The sequence below is a fragment of the Atheta coriaria genome, unplaced genomic scaffold (genome assembly GCF_025399875.1).
Source record: "Atheta coriaria isolate IRGN ID8LTWV9N9 unplaced genomic scaffold, Caltech_Dcor_3.1 hic_scaffold_4_pilon, whole genome shotgun sequence".
NCBI lineage: Eukaryota > Metazoa > Arthropoda > Insecta > Coleoptera > Staphylinidae > Dalotia > Dalotia coriaria.
This window is the reverse complement of record NW_027045446.1, coordinates 7,298,106-7,320,539: the sequence shown is the minus strand read 5'-3', so window position 1 is coordinate 7,320,539 and position 22,434 is coordinate 7,298,106. Positions and strand designations below refer to the sequence as shown.

At 35.6% G+C, this 22,434-nt stretch overlaps 6 protein-coding genes and 2 long non-coding RNA genes across 8 annotated transcripts; 5 read left to right on the top strand and 3 right to left on the bottom strand.

The window, feature by feature from the left end:
* The first annotated feature begins 12,051 nt into the window (after positions 1-12,051).
* Positions 12,052-12,988, top strand: LOC135791223 (uncharacterized). The gene is made up of 3 exons (XR_010547975.1): positions 12,052-12,279; positions 12,342-12,515; positions 12,568-12,988. It is a non-coding gene; the product is annotated as an uncharacterized lncRNA (long non-coding RNA).
* On the bottom strand, positions 12,986-14,629 carry LOC135791219 (NAD(P)H-hydrate epimerase-like). The gene is made up of 3 exons (XM_065301548.1): positions 13,965-14,629; positions 13,371-13,906; positions 12,986-13,314 (listed from the first exon to the last, which is right to left on the bottom strand). Exons 1-3 carry the CDS (start codon positions 13,986-13,988, stop codon positions 13,080-13,082), a joined length of 795 nt encoding a protein of 264 aa, XP_065157620.1. The 5' UTR covers positions 13,989-14,629; the 3' UTR covers positions 12,986-13,079.
* Positions 14,534-15,093, top strand: LOC135790862 (acyl-coenzyme A thioesterase 13-like). Its single transcript, XM_065301146.1, has 3 exons — positions 14,534-14,614; positions 14,670-14,857; positions 14,928-15,093. Exons 1-3 carry the CDS (start codon positions 14,534-14,536, stop codon positions 15,091-15,093), a joined length of 435 nt encoding a protein of 144 aa, XP_065157218.1.
* A 407-nt stretch (positions 15,094-15,500) lies between these two features.
* LOC135791224 (uncharacterized) lies at positions 15,501-15,968 on the bottom strand. The gene is made up of 2 exons (XR_010547976.1): positions 15,842-15,968; positions 15,501-15,776 (listed from the first exon to the last, which is right to left on the bottom strand). It is a non-coding gene; the product is annotated as an uncharacterized lncRNA (long non-coding RNA).
* A 319-nt stretch (positions 15,969-16,287) lies between these two features.
* Positions 16,288-16,846, top strand: LOC135790860 (acyl-coenzyme A thioesterase 13-like). Its single transcript, XM_065301145.1, has 3 exons — positions 16,288-16,356; positions 16,451-16,638; positions 16,690-16,846. The coding sequence occupies exons 1-3, from the start codon at positions 16,288-16,290 to the stop codon at positions 16,844-16,846; spliced, it is 414 nt and encodes a 137-aa protein (XP_065157217.1).
* Positions 16,847-17,361: 515 nt separating this feature from the next.
* Positions 17,362-17,885, top strand: LOC135790859 (acyl-coenzyme A thioesterase 13-like). The gene is made up of 3 exons (XM_065301143.1): positions 17,362-17,400; positions 17,479-17,666; positions 17,726-17,885. Exons 1-3 carry the CDS (start codon positions 17,362-17,364, stop codon positions 17,883-17,885), a joined length of 387 nt encoding a protein of 128 aa, XP_065157215.1.
* A 300-nt stretch (positions 17,886-18,185) lies between these two features.
* Positions 18,186-18,739, top strand: LOC135790858 (acyl-coenzyme A thioesterase 13-like). Its single transcript, XM_065301142.1, has 3 exons — positions 18,186-18,263; positions 18,333-18,424; positions 18,586-18,739. Exons 1-3 carry the CDS (start codon positions 18,186-18,188, stop codon positions 18,737-18,739), a joined length of 324 nt encoding a protein of 107 aa, XP_065157214.1.
* A 1,997-nt stretch (positions 18,740-20,736) lies between these two features.
* Positions 20,737-22,315, bottom strand: LOC135791218 (uncharacterized). The gene is made up of 5 exons (XM_065301547.1): positions 22,178-22,315; positions 21,987-22,121; positions 21,796-21,925; positions 21,527-21,721; positions 20,737-21,469 (listed from the first exon to the last, which is right to left on the bottom strand). The coding sequence occupies exons 1-5, from the start codon at positions 22,220-22,222 to the stop codon at positions 20,748-20,750; spliced, it is 1,227 nt and encodes a 408-aa protein (XP_065157619.1). The 5' UTR covers positions 22,223-22,315; the 3' UTR covers positions 20,737-20,747.
* Between the last annotated feature and the right edge of the window lie 119 nt (positions 22,316-22,434).

The window sequence follows — 22,434 nt, the reverse complement described above, 5'->3', positions numbered from 1 at the left end:
AATGTTTACGATATGTAATTTTAACTTTGAAAAATCTTTTTACGATGTCATATTCTGTTACTAAACAAGATTTTTGACTAAAATACCAACAAAACTAAAGTAAATTAGTGAAAGTTGCAATGTTGTCCGTTTTAAAATTTATAATTTTATATTTTTGTTTTATTTTTGCACTTTCAGTCAACATAAATGACAAACTTTTCTCATATTTTCCTCACTTCGCTATTTATACGCTTTCCAGCTCAAATATTCTTACCGCAATACTTAATATTATTGCTCTAAGAAATATTAAATGCTATTAAATAAATATTAAGAATTTTTATTAAGAAAATGAATTGTTTTCTTCTAGTTTGTATGAAAACAATTTATTATATCAACCTTCAACACAATAGAACCTATAGAAACGAGAAAATAAATCATAAGATTGTGAATTAAAATGGGAATGAAAATTATCCCGTGCTGTGTTGTACGTTTTGCTTGGTTTTAATGTCATTAATGGCAATGCAACACATTCAATTGTGTGCGTGTTTTATTCACAGCACAATTTTATCTGCAATCGCTCGCGTTTCCAAACTCGACACAAACTCAGCACTTGCAATTATTAACGGCGTTCTCGTTGCGATTGCACGTTTCGAAGACGTTGTCGCGGGAGTTTTGTTGTCGAGGGGCGGCGTCGTCGCCTGCGTTCATTAGTCTTTCATTTGCGAATCGTACTCGCACTTTCAAACTGATGTCGGCTTCTTATCAGTAATTTCCACTCCCGATGCAAGTCTCAGCGGCAATTCAATGCGGCCAGATTCACAACTAATTCAACTTTTGAATGCGAATTAACTTTTTGTCAATTTTGATATCTATAAACTTTTACAGAAAATTTCTATTCTTTATCAGAAATAATTGAAGTGTGTAACCCTTGAGATCAAAGCGCACATGACAACCTAGTTAGTAACTTTGGTTCTCGATTCCTTTGCACCCAAGCATATTGTATTGTTGCCGACAACACTGATATTGGTATTATTATGGTATTATCAACTCGTCAAAATTGAATCTGAATTGGATCCGAGTTGGAGTTTGAGACCATTGTGCTCATGCCATGATGCGTCTTGTAATAACTACTCGCTCGCATCGACGTCAATTCAATGCACCCTTTTGCGCGGCGTATTCCTGTTGCGTTCTCATTCGCTTTTCGCGAGTCGTCTTCTATTATAATTGTCGATTTTGAAATTCACGATACCCATTGATGATACGAACTACATATTCTATTCTAGTAACTTAATTCTGCATTTCTCGAAGCATGATTTACAATATTCCAGGAAAATTCAAATAGAAAATCAGAAACACAAATATAAACCGAAATTTGAAGACTCGTTATTGATAGTCAAGAAATTGTATACAAAATAGATTTTCGTAAGTTATTCCTACGCTTGTAGTATTTCATTTCGTGTTATTATACAATAATTGATATTTATTTTTATTTTTGTCTGTGAAGCTCGTTGAGGGTCGAAAGGTCGTCGAGTTGCTGATAAAACGCAGCGAGATGTGAAATGCAATGCGACTGTAGGGTCGCATCGGCACGAAACTGCCGGCGGACGTGACCAGGTTGTTATTGTTATTGTTGTTAAGTTTTATTGCGATATTTTGTCCCGACCCATTCCGAGGATATCTGCGCTGCCAAAACGAGAGGGAGAAACAATGCAACTCGGCGTTGTGCTGAGTGCATTTATTTGCAGGCAGACAGTTAGAGCCACACACACGCAAATAGCGACGCAAAGGGTTGTTAAAAGGTCATATTTTGGTTTCGTAAGTCGAATCACGAAACTGCAAAATTTTGATATAAAATTATATGAAATGATAAGAATTAATATGAGAGATTATATATTTTTCATGAGTCACATAACCATAATTATGAATAATTGCATATATAAACTTTTGACGTCAATTTTACGTCTTAATTGTTTTGTTTCACAAACTAATTATATTGTTCTCCAATGTTTAAACTACCACTACCCCAAATTTTATGAAGATTAATTCAGTGGTTTAGGCGTGAAAAGAAAACAAACATACATACTTTTGTAAAAAATATCTATGTTGATATGTAATGTATCAAATTTTCTGAAAATATAGGTATAAATTCCAATTTAGCTCCATAAAACGCATCAACTACTTATCGAATACCCAAATGCCGGGATTCAACACTAGCTGAAATGCCATGGAACAAGTTGACAATAAGGGATGAGCCGATGCCGGTGGAAATGTCTGAAGCACACGCGCGGATTTACGATAGGCTCGCGCGGGTTGCGAGCGCGTTTAAAATATTCATTCGCGTAAAATATTCATTCGCAATCCGTTCCATTTCCGAAAGCACCTAGCGTCGCGCCGCGCGACGCCTACAGCAGCTGGAGGACTCGTTGGATCGCCGGATAAGAAGGCTCGAAAGCTCAAAGCCTCCACGCCGCCGAAAAGAAACGCGTCGAATGCAAGAACCTAAACTCAAACTACAACAGCATACGCAGGAATAGGAAAACGAATTCACAGAATTGGGAATGAAAATGTGGAGATGTAGAATGTGGAAATGTGGATTTGCGAAAATGTGGAAACGCACGACAAGGAGCGAGTGTTCGGTGCGGCGGAACGTGGTATATGCCGGAATTGGAAACGGATTCGCGCAGTTTCTTATGCGCGGACGTGCGCCACGAGGGGGCGGCGAAAGTGAGGATAATGCTGAACCTGGGAATGCATGCCCGGGCTTGTTGCGTGCAAATTCGTGCGAATTTGCAAATTGAACGTAAACCGGTGAATATTCAGCATAGAAAAAGTAAACATGACAATTTTCAATATGTACACCTATTATTTCGTATCAAAATGAGATATTTTTATATAGAACAATATGGAAACATCATAAACTGAAACAAAAACAGAAAAAAATCATCTTGAGTTGATACATCATCGTTAATCTTAATTCGTCTCCCCTTGAATAGCGACTTATTTCGAAAAGCCAAGCGCAGGCTTATTTTTTTTCGTCCCTCGATCAAAAGCACTCGACCTCTCTGTCCACGACATGATTCACGACTTGGTTCAGGACTTGAATTAACCCTCAAGAACTTGACGCCGCGTAAGATCGAAGAGTTTATAATGAATTAATACTTTCAAAACATTTTTTTATAGAAATCCATTTTTATTTGAGTTTTGAATTCGTTGCATCTTTGCAGCTTTCTGCAATAGAGATTGTGAAGGTGAGAGGCAGGCACGCTTGCATTTTATAGTCAAAGTTTTCGCGTTCTTCGTATTCGCGCGCTGGGCCGACGCGATAGCGGCCGGATAGGAAAATACGAGGCCGTGAATCTTTGCCGCATTTGCATTTAATTTACCCGATTGCATCCCGAAGGCGCACGTCGGCTACGTCTCACCGCGCTCGTAAAAACGCTTTCTTACGGCTTTCCTTGCCTCCCAGTTAAAAGAATCGTGCTTATTACACCAACTCTATACCCATCTACAATAATTTTGTTGCAGTTGGAATTGCACATAATGTTAGGGGTGGAAATGCAGAAATGCGAAACGTGATAAAATATAATGATAAATGATTTCTTACTGCAATTCAAGAGAAATTAAGTGAAGGCAACCCGCATTACGTTCAACACAAACTTTATAACAGAATCATAACCTTAAATACTGCCTATATTGTTGTGATTTGTAGGCAACTTGAAAACTTTTCCCTTTTTCAGAATAAGAGCATAATTTCCAGCACGAAATTGGTTCGCAAATTACAAATCATGATCAGTCACGCAAGTCACCGCTGAGGAAATGGAAAATTGTGGATAATTTACTTTTAATCGCTTTGCTTTTTTAACCTGTATTCTTTTCTAACAATTTTTCATGATTTAAACTTGATGATTGATTACCTTCCTTTGTTTACTTAAATAATTTTTCAAACACATATTTATTATAGTTTAGATCTTAATATTTACGTTTATGTGATTTGGGTTGCGAAATAACAATCCAAACACATTTTCATAAGTTGGTTATGTAGCAAAGGGATGTTTCTGAAACATTGAATTAATCTCGATATAATTGGCCACAATTTAACAAGTACTCATAACATACATCCGTAACTTGGCTTATCCGAGCATTTGGTTTCGGATTACGTTTGTTAAGCGCATTTGCAACTTCCAACCCTAGCAACATTTCTCAGTAAAACCAAGTAAAACCCATTGAAACCACCTCAAATGAAATGAAGAAGGCTGAAACAAAAACAATGACAAAAGGTGACCATATTCTCACACGTTGCAGTTTACAACCCCCAAAATGGACGAAACCAACGTAGGCTAATCATGTTGTTAATTAGACAGCGTTACCGTTATCGTTATTAGATCAGAAATGTATTAGGCGCGGTAATGAAAAGCGGAACAAAACGCTCGCGATGAAAATAAGTTAAAGGGTGAGAGAGGCCGGATGAAAAGCGGAGAATGTAAATTTATCTCGTAGGTTGCACCAACACGCTGGCTTTAACTCTGGCTTTAGATGAAAGCAAAAGGACGAGAAGGGTGTTAAAAGGACGGAATACCGAAAAGGTTGGAAAGTGTGAGAATGACTGTAAAACCAAAAAGGGATGAATATGCAAATAACGTTAATAACCGTGCAAAATGTGGAAAAAATTAAATTATATTTTAGAAAAGAAAAAAAAATGAAATTGTTTTATCCAAAATTACTAATTTCTTGGTTGATCAATGTGAACCTTTTTCTAATTTCTACCCAACCGAAGGACACAGGCTTTAAAGCTCGTTAACCTGTCAGCCCTAATGTTTCCCATCGCTCTCCTCGCCGCTTTTGCTTTCGTTCTCGGTAAAACTCTCTTTGGTAAAGTTTTCCTCGACATCCGCCAATCGGATGCTGGTTTGTGATGCGTATTTGCGGCGATTGTGGTAATCCAAAAATCTCTCTTGAGGACCATTCACTTTTATCTTTTCCATTTGAGGTTTTTGCTTTTTGATTTTTTCGTTTTTAAATAAACAATAAACATAATATATTAATGCTGTTATTGCTTGAATTTTTATAAAAGAATAAATAAATAATATATTTTTTGGGGGAAATATTTGCCTTGATTGTATCTGATTGGCAATTAGCTTGATTCTTTCCAATCGTTCTGCGTTTGGTGGCTTGGTTTTTGCGGCAAATTAACTCGAGTCAAAGACAAATCGCAACTCGACAAAGTCGAGAATACCGGATTGCGGCACGTCGCACAATCGACGCCGGCGATATTGATGAAGACCGCCGTCGTTTATCAACGGACGAACGCGACGTTTCAAAGGGATCGTTTAGGACTATCGATGGGCAAGTACTTCTTGCTCTCCTCGCTCTCGGCGAAATCAAACGAGTCCGTGAGATGAGCGAGCGAAAATGGAAAGAATGAGAGAGAAAGAAACGTTTTGCGCGGCGCGGCGGATTAATTGCGTTTTCATGGGGCGGACGGGGCGGTTAATTGTGTCGTTTGAATTTAAATCGGGCGATTATTTCCGCTTTATTTGAGTCGGCATCGCGTCGGCGTCGTAAAGTGGTCGTTTGTTTCGTCACGCCGCGCTAAACGCAACAAATAACAGCCGCCGCCTGCGACGAGTTCTTTTGCGCACCACTTTTAATCGTCCATCGATAATATACTCGATGGGTCAATTAAAGCAATGTGATTTTGTTCGGAAATGGCCGATTTTGAATGATATATCGATTGCAATTAAATTGCTTATTTAAATTCACAATAAAAAAAGACTAAAGTTAGGTTATATTGTTGAATATAGGCAACTTTTGTTGCAAGTTAGCAAGTAGCCTAAGAATACGCTTTGAAAGGTAGGCAATTTGCCTGCACTGGCACGCTCACCCTGTACACACCCTCAAACCCTCTTATTATCTCTAAAATTGCACGACTACGAATATCCACGCGCCAGAGCAACACTAAAGCCCACCTAATGAAATGCGCCCCCTAATGTTGTTACACGACTGCGTGCACACAAACACCAACACCAACACCTAAATACGCGTTTTATATACAAGGTAAAACAGAAAATCACAAAACACACTGTATGGTAAAATTGATGGGCTGGTATGGTTGCTATTTGTTGTTTAGTGTCGTACATTCCTCTGTTTACCAAAAGATAATTAACAATCGACATGTCTACGCTAGGTCTCTGTAAGGGATGAAATTCACAATGCTGCAATGCCGGTACTCGGCATGTGTTGAACGACTCGGTTACGCAAATGCGACGTTTCCAACCGCCTTTACACTAGTTGGATACAGTCGCTCGGTTTGTCTGGTTTGTAGCTAGCCGCACAGAAAGGGTGGCAAGGCATAGGTGTTTAGAACGTTAGGAAATGTTTGGCGGGTAGTGTCGTTTTCTTGGCGAATGCGGAATATGTTGAAATGTTTGGCATTTAATACATGAATACATATCACAACACAACGCTACGTAGAAAACAAACATTACATAATATAGTGTAATGCAACCAACAGTACAAATGTAATCAAACATAAGAAATGAATTCCATTTTAAAATTTCACAAGTTTCGAAAGTCATTTTGACTGCATTTGAATTATTAATATCAGTTTCGTTTATAACTTCAGCGCTGCTTTTGAATTCTGATGGCTGAAAGCTCGTTTTCTTCGGTTTTTCTTCATACGCAGTAAATTTTACGCTCTTCATGGTTCACACAATGTCGGCCATGTCGGCGGCGCTGATTCGGTTGGGCCGGAGGCCATAACACCGTCGGGCGATAAAGATTTATGTCGATCGGTACATGACCGTTCGGCAGGTTTCTCTATTAACTGGAAAACCGATCGCCGAAAAGCGTCGTTACGCCGTCGACGTTGCGTAAGTTACACCCCGATCGGCTGGTGTCGATTGCAGCGGCGAAACCTCGATAAGAAAGCCAAAAACAAACTTCGGGGCAGTTAAATAATGTTAATGCGGTCAAGTTGACAGTTAATTAAAGATTTCAATAAAAAAGCCAGATTAAATTTTAAATATTTTTTAGGTTAAGTTAGGTTATACTTATACCTAACCCTACTTTAGGTGTAATATTAGTGAATATTTTCATAATGTAGATTAGGTCCCATGTGATAGATCTCATGAATATTGTTGTAAAGTCGAAGCTGTTGAAGTAATATAACATCATGACACGAATTTATCTAGCGAGTATAATATAAAGCGCTCCCTGGTAAATATTGCTTTCGTCATTCCCGCCTTCCCAGATATATTTATTCAATTATTCAAATATGAACTGCAAATATGTGTCCAAATATATTCGCAACATGTATGCATTTTCAAATGCAAATCCACGAGTACCTGCCAGTGCACTTTCAGCAAGTGACGGGCAATTGAAATACGTATGAGTATATGCAAAATATGATGAACGTTTTCCACTCCAAATATGTTTTCAGATGTTATCACATAAATTTTCAATAGATACTTGTTAAAAAACGACTGGATTATCATTATTATTCTAAATTTAATGTTTGTAAATAAAAATTAGCAGCATAGATCAAAGTAGAGGTTATGTTATTTTATAAATTTCATAATAAAATGGCGTATCACATTTGCGTCTGGAAATAGCACCTAAAAGTGTTAAAATGTTGACACTAACAAGTACTTTTCAACATGTACTATAATATAATTGTGTTTATCGTATGCTTTATTCGTAATTTCCATTACTTCCTCCATGTTGCTGCACTCTAATTTCCTCTGCGTTCGAATTCAGCGCTGCGGATCATACGGATCGCGTGTCGCAACGCGACGTCCGAGTGAATTTCAACGTTTTGGGCTCGGGAACTTTTCACCCTTCGTCTGGCACGCAAATAACCGACGGGTTGTTAAATACACGAAGGATGTCCAGTTATGACGCGTGTACTCAAATTGTCAACGCTTAATTCACGGCGTGTTACTCATTCAATCCTCGAGTCACTGCTTTGAATAATAATTCTGGGTTATTAGAATTTTCATAACGTGACGGGGATGAGTATATTAACATGCTTTTAGACTTACATTGTATGATTAAAACTAATTTTTTAATAAAAGTTAATTGAAATAAAATTTCAAATATTTTCATAATGTTTATGTATATATTGTTTTACTTTATTGTTTTACAATAGTTTTACCGAGAATAGAAAACAGACATTCTAGGTATATGAAACATAGTTGTGTTAGTTTCAACATTTATAACTTAAGAACGGCTGGACAGATTTTGTTGATTTATGATTTGTTAAATTCATCTTCATTCCGAATAGTAAAATAAGTATCAAAATAACACAAATTATTACTGAAAATGTATTGAATTAGAGGTGAAAATAGGTATAGTAATTCTTTCATAGTTATAGTTAAATAATTGAATCCTCGATTACTTTTCAGTACATTATTAGCAATTCTCATTTCTTTAAAATAAAATTGCGAATTTAATTGAAGAATGTAAAATGAAAAATGTAAAAATTAATTACATTTTTACTAAAAACAACAGAGATGAAGTGGCGACCAAATGATAGTTTCTTATATTTATAAAAACGTTCATACCCTTAGCGTCCTCTAGTTACTTAAAAGTGAACGACTTCAACTTAAAGTTAAATATTGTGAATAATATCTCTAAATATATAAACATTATGTTGTATTTAAACACAAAACTAGTTTAATGTAAGTTTAATCACCCACGCATGTTTGCCAAAATATATTACTATTTGAATACATATTTGTTACTACCCACCTACGTGAATATTTCAATGTTAGTAATGTTGGTTTGTGTGTAATAACGTCCCAATGTTTGTTTGTGTGGTTTAGTGCTTGTTGTTTTGCTGTTTAAATGCGTTACCATGAATTGTTATTGTGCAGGATAGAGAACGTATTCGAATGTATTCAAATCGATGGAAGCGTTTCCCATTTCCGGTATTACCTGTCGAACTACGCGTCCGAGTTGTCAGCTTTAACGTCGAGCCATTAACGGGTGTATTTACGGCGGCGGAAATTAAGGGAAGTCCAATTATGCCGTGTTTTCAGTGCTTTTCAATGCCAAAACTAATAAGTTATTATCACAAACGGCATTTTCACATCATGAAATCGGATTATAAAAGATTCAGTTTAATTATTTCCTAATTACATAAATAACTTGTAAGTTAAATGCATGCTTTGTTTAATAGCTTGAAGAATAGGATTATATTCAGATTAGAGATAAATACCTATATACCTACTGTTTCAATATGAGAAATATTATAAGAAAAATCATAAATATTACAGAACCATTGAATTGATGGGTGAATTGATGATCTAACGCTTCTTAAATAATTCAGGAAGATTCAGTAATATTTTATCGATCAATCTGTTTGAGGTAGAGACGTTGAATGCATTATTATCTCCATCACGCCGAGCGACCCCATCGCCGACCCAGCAGCGCATTCAAATCAACAGCAGGGTCCAATCTGCAAGCACCACTAATGCCTATTGTCAACAGAGTGTCAACACTTGAAGAGGGTATCAGCCGGCCGTCGCGGATAATGCGACGGACGCCATTATTATCGCAACAATCGCAACCTTCGTTCCGCATAAAATGGTGCTATGACACTGCAATATGTCCTAATTCTTCCACACCGCCACCACATCATCGTTTTGCATTATAAATAAATCTAACTCTGATAAATTAAACCAATGATATGTATTTATTCTTTACTAGAATGCAGTTTGTTCGAAAATAACGCAGTTTTGTAAATTCTTGTTCTAGAAGGCAATATTAGTTTTGTGTAGTTTTTGAAGTATTTTTCGATATATTCGCGTTCAATTTATTACAGCGTATCGCGTCCTTTGTCGATGGCCCCTATTTCCATGTTGTTAAACTTTGTGCGCGCGTCCATAAGTCTTGGACGATATATCATCGTTTATCGTCTGTCGTTTGTTCGATATTTACTCCAATTCGTTTGCGAATGTGCACGAAAATGCAGAAAATAACGAGACGCTGCTTTTCAGGCAAAATATTGCATTATATATGAAGAATTCGCATTGAAGAATTCAAATAATCAATTGTATGTAAATATAACAAGTAAATATTTATAAATTGATAACAATTAAAATTCAAATTGCATAAAAACAATTTTTTTCTTAAAAAAAATTTAATAATCATTACGCAAAATACAAAAAAATGTGCATATTGTGCATTCAGTTGATTTCGCTAATTCAGAGTGCCAGCTGGTTTTTTTTAATCATTTATATCTTCCGCTTGGAGTAGCAGCAATGCTGCCAATTAGTGGAAACACGTCACAAAAGGCAACCATTACAGCTGCAGTAACTCTTTCAATCAGCCGCAACAAACTTTCCGGCAACAAACACAGGAAGAAGAGTTTAAACACCCGGCAAAAGTACGAGTAAAACTAATATTGGAAAAAGTTTCAGTAGAAAAAAGTAAAAGAAAACTCAGTTTTATTTCAGTTTGTTGCACCGTTACACTAATTTTCATTTTGTGTTTCAATATTTACCATATTTACTTTATATCCTTCTCTTTTTCGTTTTGTTTTTACTCAGAATTTTCTTAATTTAACCAAGTTAGGCGATTTCTGTAGTTTATGGAAGGCAACACACTGTCTTGTTGTAACACGTTACGTTGACGGTTAATAACGCGCCCGTTTGAGACCTGATGTCAAGAAAACCCGACAAAGGAAATGAAAGAAATAGAAAAAATCCCAGCCGGTGCTATTTTATTGACAGATTTTGTTTTCAAGTCGGAACCAACTGACGACCACAGATTGTATTGACATTTGCTAAAAATGTTAGTAAAATACAACATGTGTTTAGGTTTAATTAATAAAGTTGTTTATGTTTAATTTTGTAAGGGTTCCAACTTTCCACTATACTTGTTTTTGAAAGCCAATCATGAAGTTGAAATTTTCCTTGCAAATGATTCCTGCTCACCCACCATTAATGTAATCTAACCCCAATTGCTAGCTGAGAAATTAACTAATAAACAAGTTAATTGGTTCGTCCATAAATTCCACCTTTCGCCGTCGACGGTTAGTGTTATTCTTGGCAGAAGTGTTCTCAACGAGTTAACGTAACGTTAACATTATGACCGCGATTAGTCTAAACGCCTAAACATCTAAACGTAAAATGCAATGCTTACGTTTTCCGCTTTACCGGTTTTACGTTTGGTGTTAAACTAGGTATTAAAACTTTATCATTTTCTCACAGAACTAAAGATAAAAACAATGCTTCTATGCAACACCTAACATTGAATGATTTTACGATTTCGTATTTTGTAGAACAATGCAATTGTACAAACATATATTTTATGAATTTTTGATAAGCGTGTATTTTTAATAAGCGGCAAAGTTTTATTGCTACAGTAAAACTTCCAACGTTTTTATTAGATTATAAACACTAAGGGTTGATATGTTATTTGATTTGATGTTTTATTATATGTGAGAATGTGTTATCAAGGGTAGCAGGCCGGAGGGCAACATGTGCAAAGACATAAAGGGGGAAGCGATGCGTACACGGCGTACGCGGTTAATTAAAGTTGCCTTTTATGAGGGAAATGTTGCTTTTCACGCTTATTTTTCCATCCTGCAGGCGGAAGTCTTTGCTTTACGAGTGTATTTTATATGCGTGGCGAATACAAAAATTTAGCTATTCAAGTAAGCTGGATCAAAGAGGGTAAGAGGGCGAGAGAGGACAAGCCACAACCCTCCATCAATGACGCCTACTCGTTCGGATTGCGAACCAAGGAACTCAAACTGCCTCCTTCTCTATCTCTGGTACTGGTACCAGGTAGCTGTAGCTGTTAAAATCGAGGGCAACCCCATACCTAAGTCCTGCTGGCGCACTGTACCCCCACTACTTTTTGCGGGTCTGGCACAGGTATAAAAGACAAGCGCGAATTGCGGGCCGCGCTGAGTCGTGCCTGAATCGTCCAGTTCAGTCGCAATTCATTAGGATCTCCTCTCTTTTAGGTTGTGCGCAAAGAATACTTATGCTGTCCTCAAATGTCGAAATTTATATTAGTTGTTCATATCAATGCTATAGAAATATCCGAAATAACATAAATTTTGATCAAGTAATACCATATCACCTGAAGGCTGCCAATTTCACGTTAAACAATATATTTAAATTTTCGCGTGAACAGCCTTCATTTGGTGACAATATATTAAACATATACAATTATTTTCATTTGAATCTAAAAGTTAAAACTATTTAATATAATAATTAGTAGAAGCATAGAATGAAAAATGGCAATGCCAGAAAATGTGGATTCTCCTCGCCGCATTCCGAAAATTAGGTAAAAATGATTAACTTTACACAAGACAACGTGCTAAACATGATTCTCTGTAAAAATTACAGCTTAAAGAAATTTGAACAAGAAACCGAACGCATTGGAGATTCAACTTCCTTTTCTAAGAAAACTTCCAAAACCCATACACCTAAAAGTATGCACGATTGGTGTATAATGGGTATCAATACCATTCGTGATCCCATTGCTGATATTCAAGAAAAACGTGGTATTTCCAGACACCAGTAAGTCGAAACGTCAATTTAAAGAAAACGAGATATAAACTTAACATTTCAGGCGCTTTACATTCGTTGACTTAATGTCAGCACTCTTCAATCACTCTTATAATTCCTGCCTGTGCATCATTACAATGATTATGGGTCTTTTGCCTCTCCTCGAAGGATTACTCAATCTTGTTCGTTTTATTCTGGACAAAATACTGGAGATTGACGAGTGCAAGAACATAGGAGAAAAAGTCTGCAAAACGTTTATATTTATTGGTGAATTATTTGTGATTTTTGTGATAGTGTCCTTAATAGTGACGATTATATTACTCCCGGTGGCGAATTTGATACAGTACACTTTGTACAAAATCTGGCGCTTAGCTAATTAGTTCTAATACGAAAAAAAAAATTTGTATATATTTTGTATATCAAGTAACAAAGAAAACAAACAATGTAATTAAATGAAGGTAAAATATAATGTGATTTAAAAACCATGTGTAAATTGTTTATTTTGAATCAATCTTTACTCTAAAATGGTTGAAAACATGTTTCAACATAGGCAACCCAACATGCAAACCTGCTTTATTATCCTTCGTCGTCCAACAGTAAAACACAGTCTGTACCAGGATATTCTGGCAAATTTAATCCGTACTTGCGTGCTAAAGCAGGTGGTACAAACCTTCCCCCTAAATAATGATATTTTCCTTTAAAATACTTGGCACATGCTTTGGGTGCAGTCAGGGAAATCAAAAGTTCAGGTTTTATTCCTCCTTCAGAAGGTTCACCACTTTCTACATCCCAGCCACTAGGAATATCAATGCTAAAATATACCAATAAAAATTAGTTAATATAATTAAAGGAATAATACTATATCACCTTGCAATAGGAACTTTGGTATTCTTCAAAACTTGCATTACAGCATGAAATTGTGGCCTAACTGGTGGTTTAAAACTGAATCCAAACAAGGCATCCACAAATAAACCATATTCTCTATCAATAGGTGTATCTGGCAAGACATCAATACCCATATTGCAACATTGAGTCACTAGATTATTATACAGTTCCTTGTCTGTCTTCTTTGGATAATAAACAGCAGTAGGATAACCAAACAGTTTCAAATGTCTTGCTGCAACAAGCCCATCACCTCCATTATTTCCTGGTCCACAACAAACCATGATTTTCTTGTCATTTAGAGATTCGACTGAGTATGATTTGGCAATTGCAGTGGCACAGCTCAAACCTGCAAGTTCCATTAATTGATCCACACTGAATTTGTACTCATTGAAGAGTTCCAAGTCAACATTAATGGCTTCATCTTGTCTGAGGTATTTCATTGTACACTTTTGCTTTAAATTTTGGTTAAGAATGTAAGTTCTATTGAAGTGGCTAACATGCGGAAGTTGGAACAACAACTGTAATGTTGGAGGAATGTGTTATTATTAAATTTTTAAGAGCTAGTAATGATATTACCTTCCTGAATAATTTCATATGCATTTTGTGGGCGTTCCTTGAATATTGTTCAAATATTTACGAGAGTCCAAGGTTAAATGTCGGAGATATCACAGACTTACAAAAAATAATTCAGTGGAAAAGGTTTTTTTTTTTTTTTTAAATAAAAGCTCAGTGACAGAACTTGCTTATGAGCATATAAAATGTTATAATTGTTAATTAACAGTTGTCAAAATATTACTAATATTCAATATTAATGAATGCATACTATGTCTGATAGAAGTAATGAATATTACTGACATTACAAAGAGGAAACATTGATTTTTGAATTCATTTAGTGGACAATGACTATTGGGAGTTTTGAGTTGTTAAATAAAGTCTAATTTCTTTTTTATAACTGGTTTTTCGACTATCTGCTAAATTGCATTACTAACTGATTAAAGTCCAGGCCGGTATAACCTCATAAGCGCTCAAAAGCGTATAAATAAATCCGTTATACAAGTAAAAAGTGCTGTATTTGCTGTAAGCAGTCTTGATTCGAGTATTCCACAGTAATCATTGTAAAACAGAGAGAAGATAACTAGATAAAGATGTCTGGAGCAGCATCAAGAGTACCTAATATTGTCAACTACATCAAGAATTGCCCTGGCTTTGAATCAATACTCAAAAATGTAATATTTTCATAGCAATATAAAGACTGATCATAATGAAGTCTGGAAATTACAGATTAAAATTATATCTGCTGGCAATGGGGCATGTGTTGCTGAATACAAAGTGGAGCAAAGTGCCACCAATATTGTAGGTGCATTACATGGAGGCTTCACTGCAACTTTGGTTGATGCTGTCTCGGGCTATGCCCTACACAGTGATGAGGACAAAATTACCCCAAGTGTATCTGTGGATATGCACATGACGTAAGTGTTTTGCTTCAATAGCTCTAAATAGTAACAATGAATTTGCATTTGATTGATTAACTCTGTGCAGATACATGAAAGCAGCAAAACTTGGTGAAGAAATTGTGATTGATGCAAAAACAATGAAAGCTGGTAAAAACCTGGCATATCTTAAGGTAGAGATTAAAAATAAAGAGACTGGAGATCTGCTAGTCCAAGGATTGCATACAAAGTTTATTTTATCTGGGAAAAAGTAACACATTTGTTTTATTAATTATGCTTTTATATATGCTACAAGTGTAGCCAACTTACTTTATATTCATATGTTCAATAAACATTGATTATAATTGTTACATTGCTTAACTGACTTTGCTGATTAGAAACGTATTATGCTACATTTATCAGTGAATAGTTGAAAATTTTGTGTTTGCTCATTACCTATAATTTCCACAAATATTTTCAGCTCATTATAAATATTCATAGGGGCATTTTATTCACAATCATTCCTACACTGCTTATTAAAGTGCGTCGTCAACTGAGTATGATCAGACCGGGATAAATAAGCTGTTTAAATTACAACAAGCTTAAAGGATAACAAGATCAAAATGGCTGCTACAACGAAAGCAGTATCCGCTATTCGCAACTACCTCAAAAATTGTTCTGGTTTTGAGTCAATACTTAAAAATGTATGATTGATAGATATATAAAAGCTTAATATTATTAAAAACAAACATATTGTAGATTAAAATCATATCTGCTGGCAATGGGACATGTTTAGCTGAGTACAAAGTGGAACAAAATGCAACCAACGTTCTTGGTTCATTACATGGTGGATTTACGGCAACTTTGGTTGATGCTACTTCAACTTATGCACTGTATTGTGATCAGGACGAAATTACACCTAGTGTATCTCTTGATATGCACATGACGTAAGTTCTTACTGTAAGCAATTAAAGATTAACAATTAATTAATTAAATGTATGCAGCTACATGAAAGCTGCAAACCTTGGTGATGAAATTTTAATTGATGCTAAAACAATGAGAGCTGGTAAAAACTTGGCATATCTTAGGGTGGAGGTTAAAAACAAACAAACTGGAGATCTGCTGGCTCAAGCTTTGCACACAAGGTTTCTATTATCGGAAAAATCATATTGAACAAGCAGTAATTGTAATTACTAATCTAGAATTCTGGAAGCGACTTTACTGATAATTAAATGATTTAATGCAATATTTATGAGCAAATAGTTCAACATTTTATGTCTAGTCATTATTTAATATCTACACATACAATCACTTCATTGCTAACATTTCTCAAAAGTACGAAGTCCACAAAACAGTTTATGTCATAAAATCAGTCGTGAATTTATAATCTGAGTCTAGGTACACCTAATTCATAATTAGTCAAAGTTTCCAACCAAGCAGACTTAATTTTATATTCCACAAATTTCATCATGCCAAAAGCAGATCTACTGAACCAATTTATAAAAACCTTGAAAGGATTCGATAAAGTAGTAAAAAATGTGAGTAAATCTGAATATTAATCAAGTACGTACATGTTGAAGACTAGAATTTCCTTAAATCTTGAAATTTGTCTAATATATTACATAACCTTAGGTTAAATTCTTAAAAGGAGATAAAGGAAATTGCGTTGCGACGGTCAAAATACAAGAGGATAATCTGAATCCCATGGGTGGTCTGCATGGTGGTTTCTCTGCAACTTTAGTCGATTCAATCTCTAGTTTTGGTTTGATGACTCATGAACCATGGGCCACACCAAGTGTATCTGTTAACATAAATCTTACGTAAGACATACAATTTTCATGTCTATAGTTGTCTTAATGATGAGTTTTCAGATATCTGAAAGGTGCAAAAGTTGGTGAAGAAATTACGATTATTTCGAATGTCTTAAGAGCTGGAAAAACTATGGCTTATTTGGATGTTGAACTGCGTAATGCAGCTGATCAACTGCTAGTGAAGGCTGAACATACAAAATTTAAAATGGGTGCTTAACATAGTGCAAGTTTTGAAATTGCTAGTACAATTGTTGCCAGCTTTAAGTATTAATAAAAGTTAAGTTTGTTTGTGTTCCAATAATGTACTTATCAACTTTTTTTGAAAAATACATTGTTCATTCATTCATTTTTAGTTTGTTGAATGTCAAGAACTCATTGAAAAGAATTTGAAATTATTAATGCAAATAAACCTATAGATTTAAATATGTATTGTGGGCCTTCTATAATTCGTAACTTTTATCAGCAACCAAAAAACACTCAAAATTCAAATTATAATGTTCGCAAAAAGTAGTTTCCATATGTTGAAGATAAACATATAGAAAGGTATGTTAACTACTCGGAAAATAAAAACTTATCGCAAAATATTTCGTAGTAAATGGTTTAATGTATTGGCAAAGGTATGGAATAGGTGGGAAGTCATTAGTATACTTGCTAGTATCATTCGCATGAATGTTTTTGCCACGTGTAATCACCATGCCAAAAATGCAAGTTTTATATCAAACAATCAGGAGAATGAGTGGGGTCAGTGGTTTTTGCCGAACTGTTAGCCACGTGAGTAGCGTTAAACAATTTACATCTACGAAGAATCGCCAGAAAGAAGATAAATGAAAGCCTTCATTTCTTTTCAAGGTGAAAGTAATAAAAGTGAATAGTGGCAACTGCTTTGCAAAGTTGACCCTGCAAGAAGATGATCTAAATCCCATGGGTGGCATGCACGGTGGATTGGCCGCAACTTTGATCGATAATATATCTAGTACTGGTTTATTATCACATAGTAAATGGCGAGAACCTAGTCCAACTATTAGGCTGAATTTATCGTAAGTGCAAATTAAAGCTGCAGTGCTGCGGAAAATATTTGCTGTTGTTTTGTGTACAGGTATCTGCGAAACGCACAATATGGTGAGGAGATCACTATAGAGTCTAAGGTTTTAAAAGTTGGGAAAAATATGGCGTTTGTAGACGTGGAGATACGAAATGCAGAAAAAGAATTGCTGGTGAAGGGCGAGCATGTGAAATTACGAAGTTCTTCCTCTTAAATTTATTTCATAAGAATGTAAATATTTATAAAAACGCATTTTTAAAATAAATACAATAGCTTATGCGGATATTATTTATAAAACACAAATACTAATTACCATTTTTGTGGCTTCATGTTTAAATGAATAAGTATGAACAAGTTATAGATAAAATGGTAAACTTTGGACTTGTTATAATTAAAATCCAACCAACAGTTAACTAATATCAGAAGAATACAGTTAATACAGCCTGTGCTTACTGCACATCACCACTTAATGCCTTAAAGTCAACTACTTAAGTATTCCAGCTACTGATCCAAAATGCCTAAAGCACAATGGTTGAATCAATACTTGAAATCAGCTCCGGTTAGAAATGGATTTGATAAAGTCTTACGAAATGTAAGTACAAACTTGCAAAACTAAGATGATTGCTTTTTTAATAACACAGTAGTAATAATTTGTTTCAAGGTTAATATATTGCAAGCTGATCAAGGTAGTTGTGTTGCCACTGTTAAAGTAACAAAAGGTGATGTCAATCCACTAGGAGCATTACACGGAGGGTTTTCAGCTAGATTATTGATTCAATTTCTCATAGTGGGCTGTTAACACACAAAGATTGGCCAAATATAAGTGTTTCTGTTAATCTTAATATACTGTGAGTACTAATATTTAAATGAGCTGTGCATCATTGATATACTGAATATAAATCTAATTATTACAGGTACATGAAGGGAGTAAAAGTTGATGATGAAGTCAAGCTAATTTCAAAGTTGATTAAAGCTGGCAAGTCCTTTGCTTTTCTGGATATTGAACTTCGCAATCTCAAGACTGATCAACTGCTAGTTAAAGCAGAACAAACTAAGTTTAAAGTTTAATTTGCTACATGTCTTAATACTATTGGTAATACTTTAAAGACAATCCTTTTTTGATAAATATTGCAAAATGAAGATTTTATACTGACTCATTTTCAAGTCTAGTAGATTTAATAAACAAACTGTGTCAAAACAAATGTTTGTTGGAAATTAACTGTCAGACTTCAATTTAAACACATCGTTCGGGAAGTGTACGTTGAAAATTCAATATAAGTCCAGCTCATAATCATTAACTTGTAGGTAATTAAAACGTGTTCCACTTCTAAATTGTTTAGGTGCCAGTGATAACGACAATAAAAAACGATGCAAGGTTATGGTGAAGAAGACAATGCTAGTGTTTTAAAGCAAATTCATGAGTAAATCAAGTAAATCTTCTGAATAATGTCCGAAATGGAAGGCACACGGCGTGTGCAGATTAATAACAGTGCATTAAGGATGATTTATGCAATGTCATTCATAGTAAGTAAATATCCCAGCCATTTTGATGTCGAAGGTCACGCGCTGCGCACCAATTTCGAAATTTAAAAGTTATTGCCTAATTTCTTTTCTTTCGCAGGATTTATTTGCGGTGGGCGTTATATTCCCATTCTTGGGGCCCTATGTGAAGTCCTTAGGATGTACAGACACACAAGTAGGAATTTTTGGCTCAGCATATGCTGCTCTACAAGTTATTTCTGGACCTATCATTGTAAGGGATTGCTTAAAAATCTTGAATATCAAATTTACTCATTTCTATGCTCTCTCAAGGGAAGTTGGAGTGATATCAGAGGTCGTAAATCTATATTATTCGTCACATTGATGATAAGCACCGTTCTCTATTTCCTGATGGGATTTTGCACGACTCTTATAAGTCTTCTTATCCTCAGACTTTTATTAGGTACAGTTTAAAACGTTTGCTGAAATTTCATTTCATAGCATATCAACTATCAGTATGGTTAATTTTGCTTATTTAAAGGTATGTTTAAACATACGCAAACCCTAAATAAAGCAATCATCACAGACCTAACCGGAAACGACAAACAATTGAATATGGCCGTTTATGGTCGGTGTGCATCTTTCGCTTCGATTGGATTTGTTTTTGGTCCAATGGTAAGCGGTCATCTGAGCGAGTTTGATAATGCATTGCAATATATTTGCTCATTAACCGCTTTTCTCTTTGTAGTAAATACAAGTAAGTTCAATTATGTTAACAGAACTTGACTGCAAATTGTTTAAAATTAGTTTTAGCTTATTGCTTACCGAATCTCAAACCGACGTGTTCCCGTCAAAATCGCACTGCGAGAAATGAACTGAAAATAGTCGTCCAGGACCTAAGGGCTGTGAACTGGACAAACCACTGGGGTGCATTTCTTCTAAAATTCTTTTATATTTTTGTGACGACAATGTTCTTCTCAACACAACCATTTTACTTAAGTGAAATGTTCGACGCTGGTAAACTTGAAGTCGGCTATGTGATATCGCTCGTTTCGCTAGTCGGTGTAATCTGTGGCTTCTGCATGTCACGTTTCACAATACTTTTTTACGGAGTGAATGAAACCGCCACCCTCCGGACATATCACATGTTTCTCTTGCTGACGATTTGTTTCATCGGGTTTTTAAGCGTTCGCAATATCTTCGTCTTTGCACTGTTGCTCGTCCCATTCGGGGTGTGCAATGCGGTGCTTAGGATTGTAACAATGGAGTTGGTTGTCGCAAAGTGTAAGGACCACGAACGCGGAAGTTTAACTGGTGCATCGGATAGTATGATGTCGTTAGGACGCTTCCTGGCGCCGATGACGGCCGGAATTCTCGCAGATAAATCGTCGACAGGTGGTGTAATGCTATACGCGGCGTTATTCTCACTGCTCGGGACAGGTGTTGCTTATCATTTGTATGCAATTGATAAACTTGAAGCCAAATATCATGGTGATGGGGACAAGACGGATTAGCATGTTTCGTGAAACAAAGTTCCACTAAATATAAATTTAATGTACATGAGGGTATATATTTTGTCTTCTTGCTTTAAGAATCACTAATTATGCTTTTTATTATTTGCACTTATAGCAAGATTGAATGATTTCATAATTTGTTGTTCTACTACTTTCATTTTTGAATTTTCCGGTTGCCATGCCAATTGTTTAAATCCCAAAAGTGTAGCGAATATTAAAGGAACCACAGCCAACGTCTGAACGGCTCGATGTGAATAAAGATCACAATAAGCGCCCAGCACCACGGGAAGAACACAAGTGATAAGTTTCTGTAAACATTCCATAGAGTTTTTCGTCATCGAATCTGCCTCTATTCCCCAGAGGCGTTCAAACATCTCTCTTGACATTGCTAGCCCCACGAATGCCAATAAATATTCGCCATAGTCATGTGACCGGCACAAAATGTACATCGCGATCGTCATAACCAGAAGACAAGTTAATAATAATTGTCGGATATGCTTCTGAATACTCAGAACAGAGTTATTTAGAAGTTGGCATGCGAATTTAGCGGAGTGAAAGATTAAATTGTGCATTGCTATTGTAAATCCAATCAAACTCGCTGATGCATTGAGATTTGCGGTCATTACCAGAGTAAATTTGATAAAAAAGCATGAAAGTCCAATTGTTGTGAGTATTTTCACCATTGAGAGCAGGGATTTACTCTTCCAGCACTCGCGCCAACTGCTTTGCCATAGTTTTGACATTGGCGGTGAGGGCAATTGAATGTTTGTTGTAATATTGTCTTGAGGTAATTTATAAGCCAATACTATGTGAAAGAAATACTTTAGATTAAGTCTTGTAAAAATGTTAAAAACCGTCTTACCAAGACTTAAAGTTGTTAAAATATTGATCATAGAAGCGACACATAGAATACTGGTATCGTGATACAGCAATCCGCCACAGAAAGGGCCCAGTATAAAAGCCACATTTTTCAATTGTCGTACATAATGATCTCCTGTGGTCTGCTGAGTTTTTGCGATTAACACGTCAGTGGAATACTGAGTTTGGTTGAAGAAAACTGAAATTATAATTTAATACTTGACCTGTTGCTCTGTACTTCTTAGGAATGAAGTAAAATCTCCAAATACTTACAGAAAGGCATCCGGAACAGTAAAAACAAGCGATAGTCATTAGCAATGATAACAATTAAATAGTTGAAAAATGTCATCACATGGCTGAACAGTAGTAAATTACGTGCCCCAACAAACATTGTCACTGGGCTCTGAAAACAAAGAAAATGCACATTCCATACATAATTTTAATGTTTATGTCATTAAACTTACCAATAACGGGCTTATTATAATTTGACTTAAGACTTGAACCATGCTCAATAAGCCCAGAAGGAAGTGTGAACCTTTTAAACCTACCACAATGTAATTATTTAGAACTGGAAGTGTCAATCCAGTGCAAAATGAATCCTGCAAATAAATCAAACATGTAATCTAAAGAAAATCACTTTTCTGATAAAACTTACCAAAAATGAAATTATGTAAAGTTGGTTGAGACTTTTGCTGTCCATTATAGATTTAAACAGCTCTAATGAGTGAAGACTTTGTAAATGAAGTAATTTTGCCCAGGTTTAAATGTTCTTGAGACCAAATTTGTTTGTTCTTTCTGGTTGCACTTGACTGACTTGAATGAACAAAATCAATCAAGTGAATCATGCAATTTCAACACAAATGTTGAACAAATGTTAATTTAAATGAAACATAAACACTATTATTTAGAAGA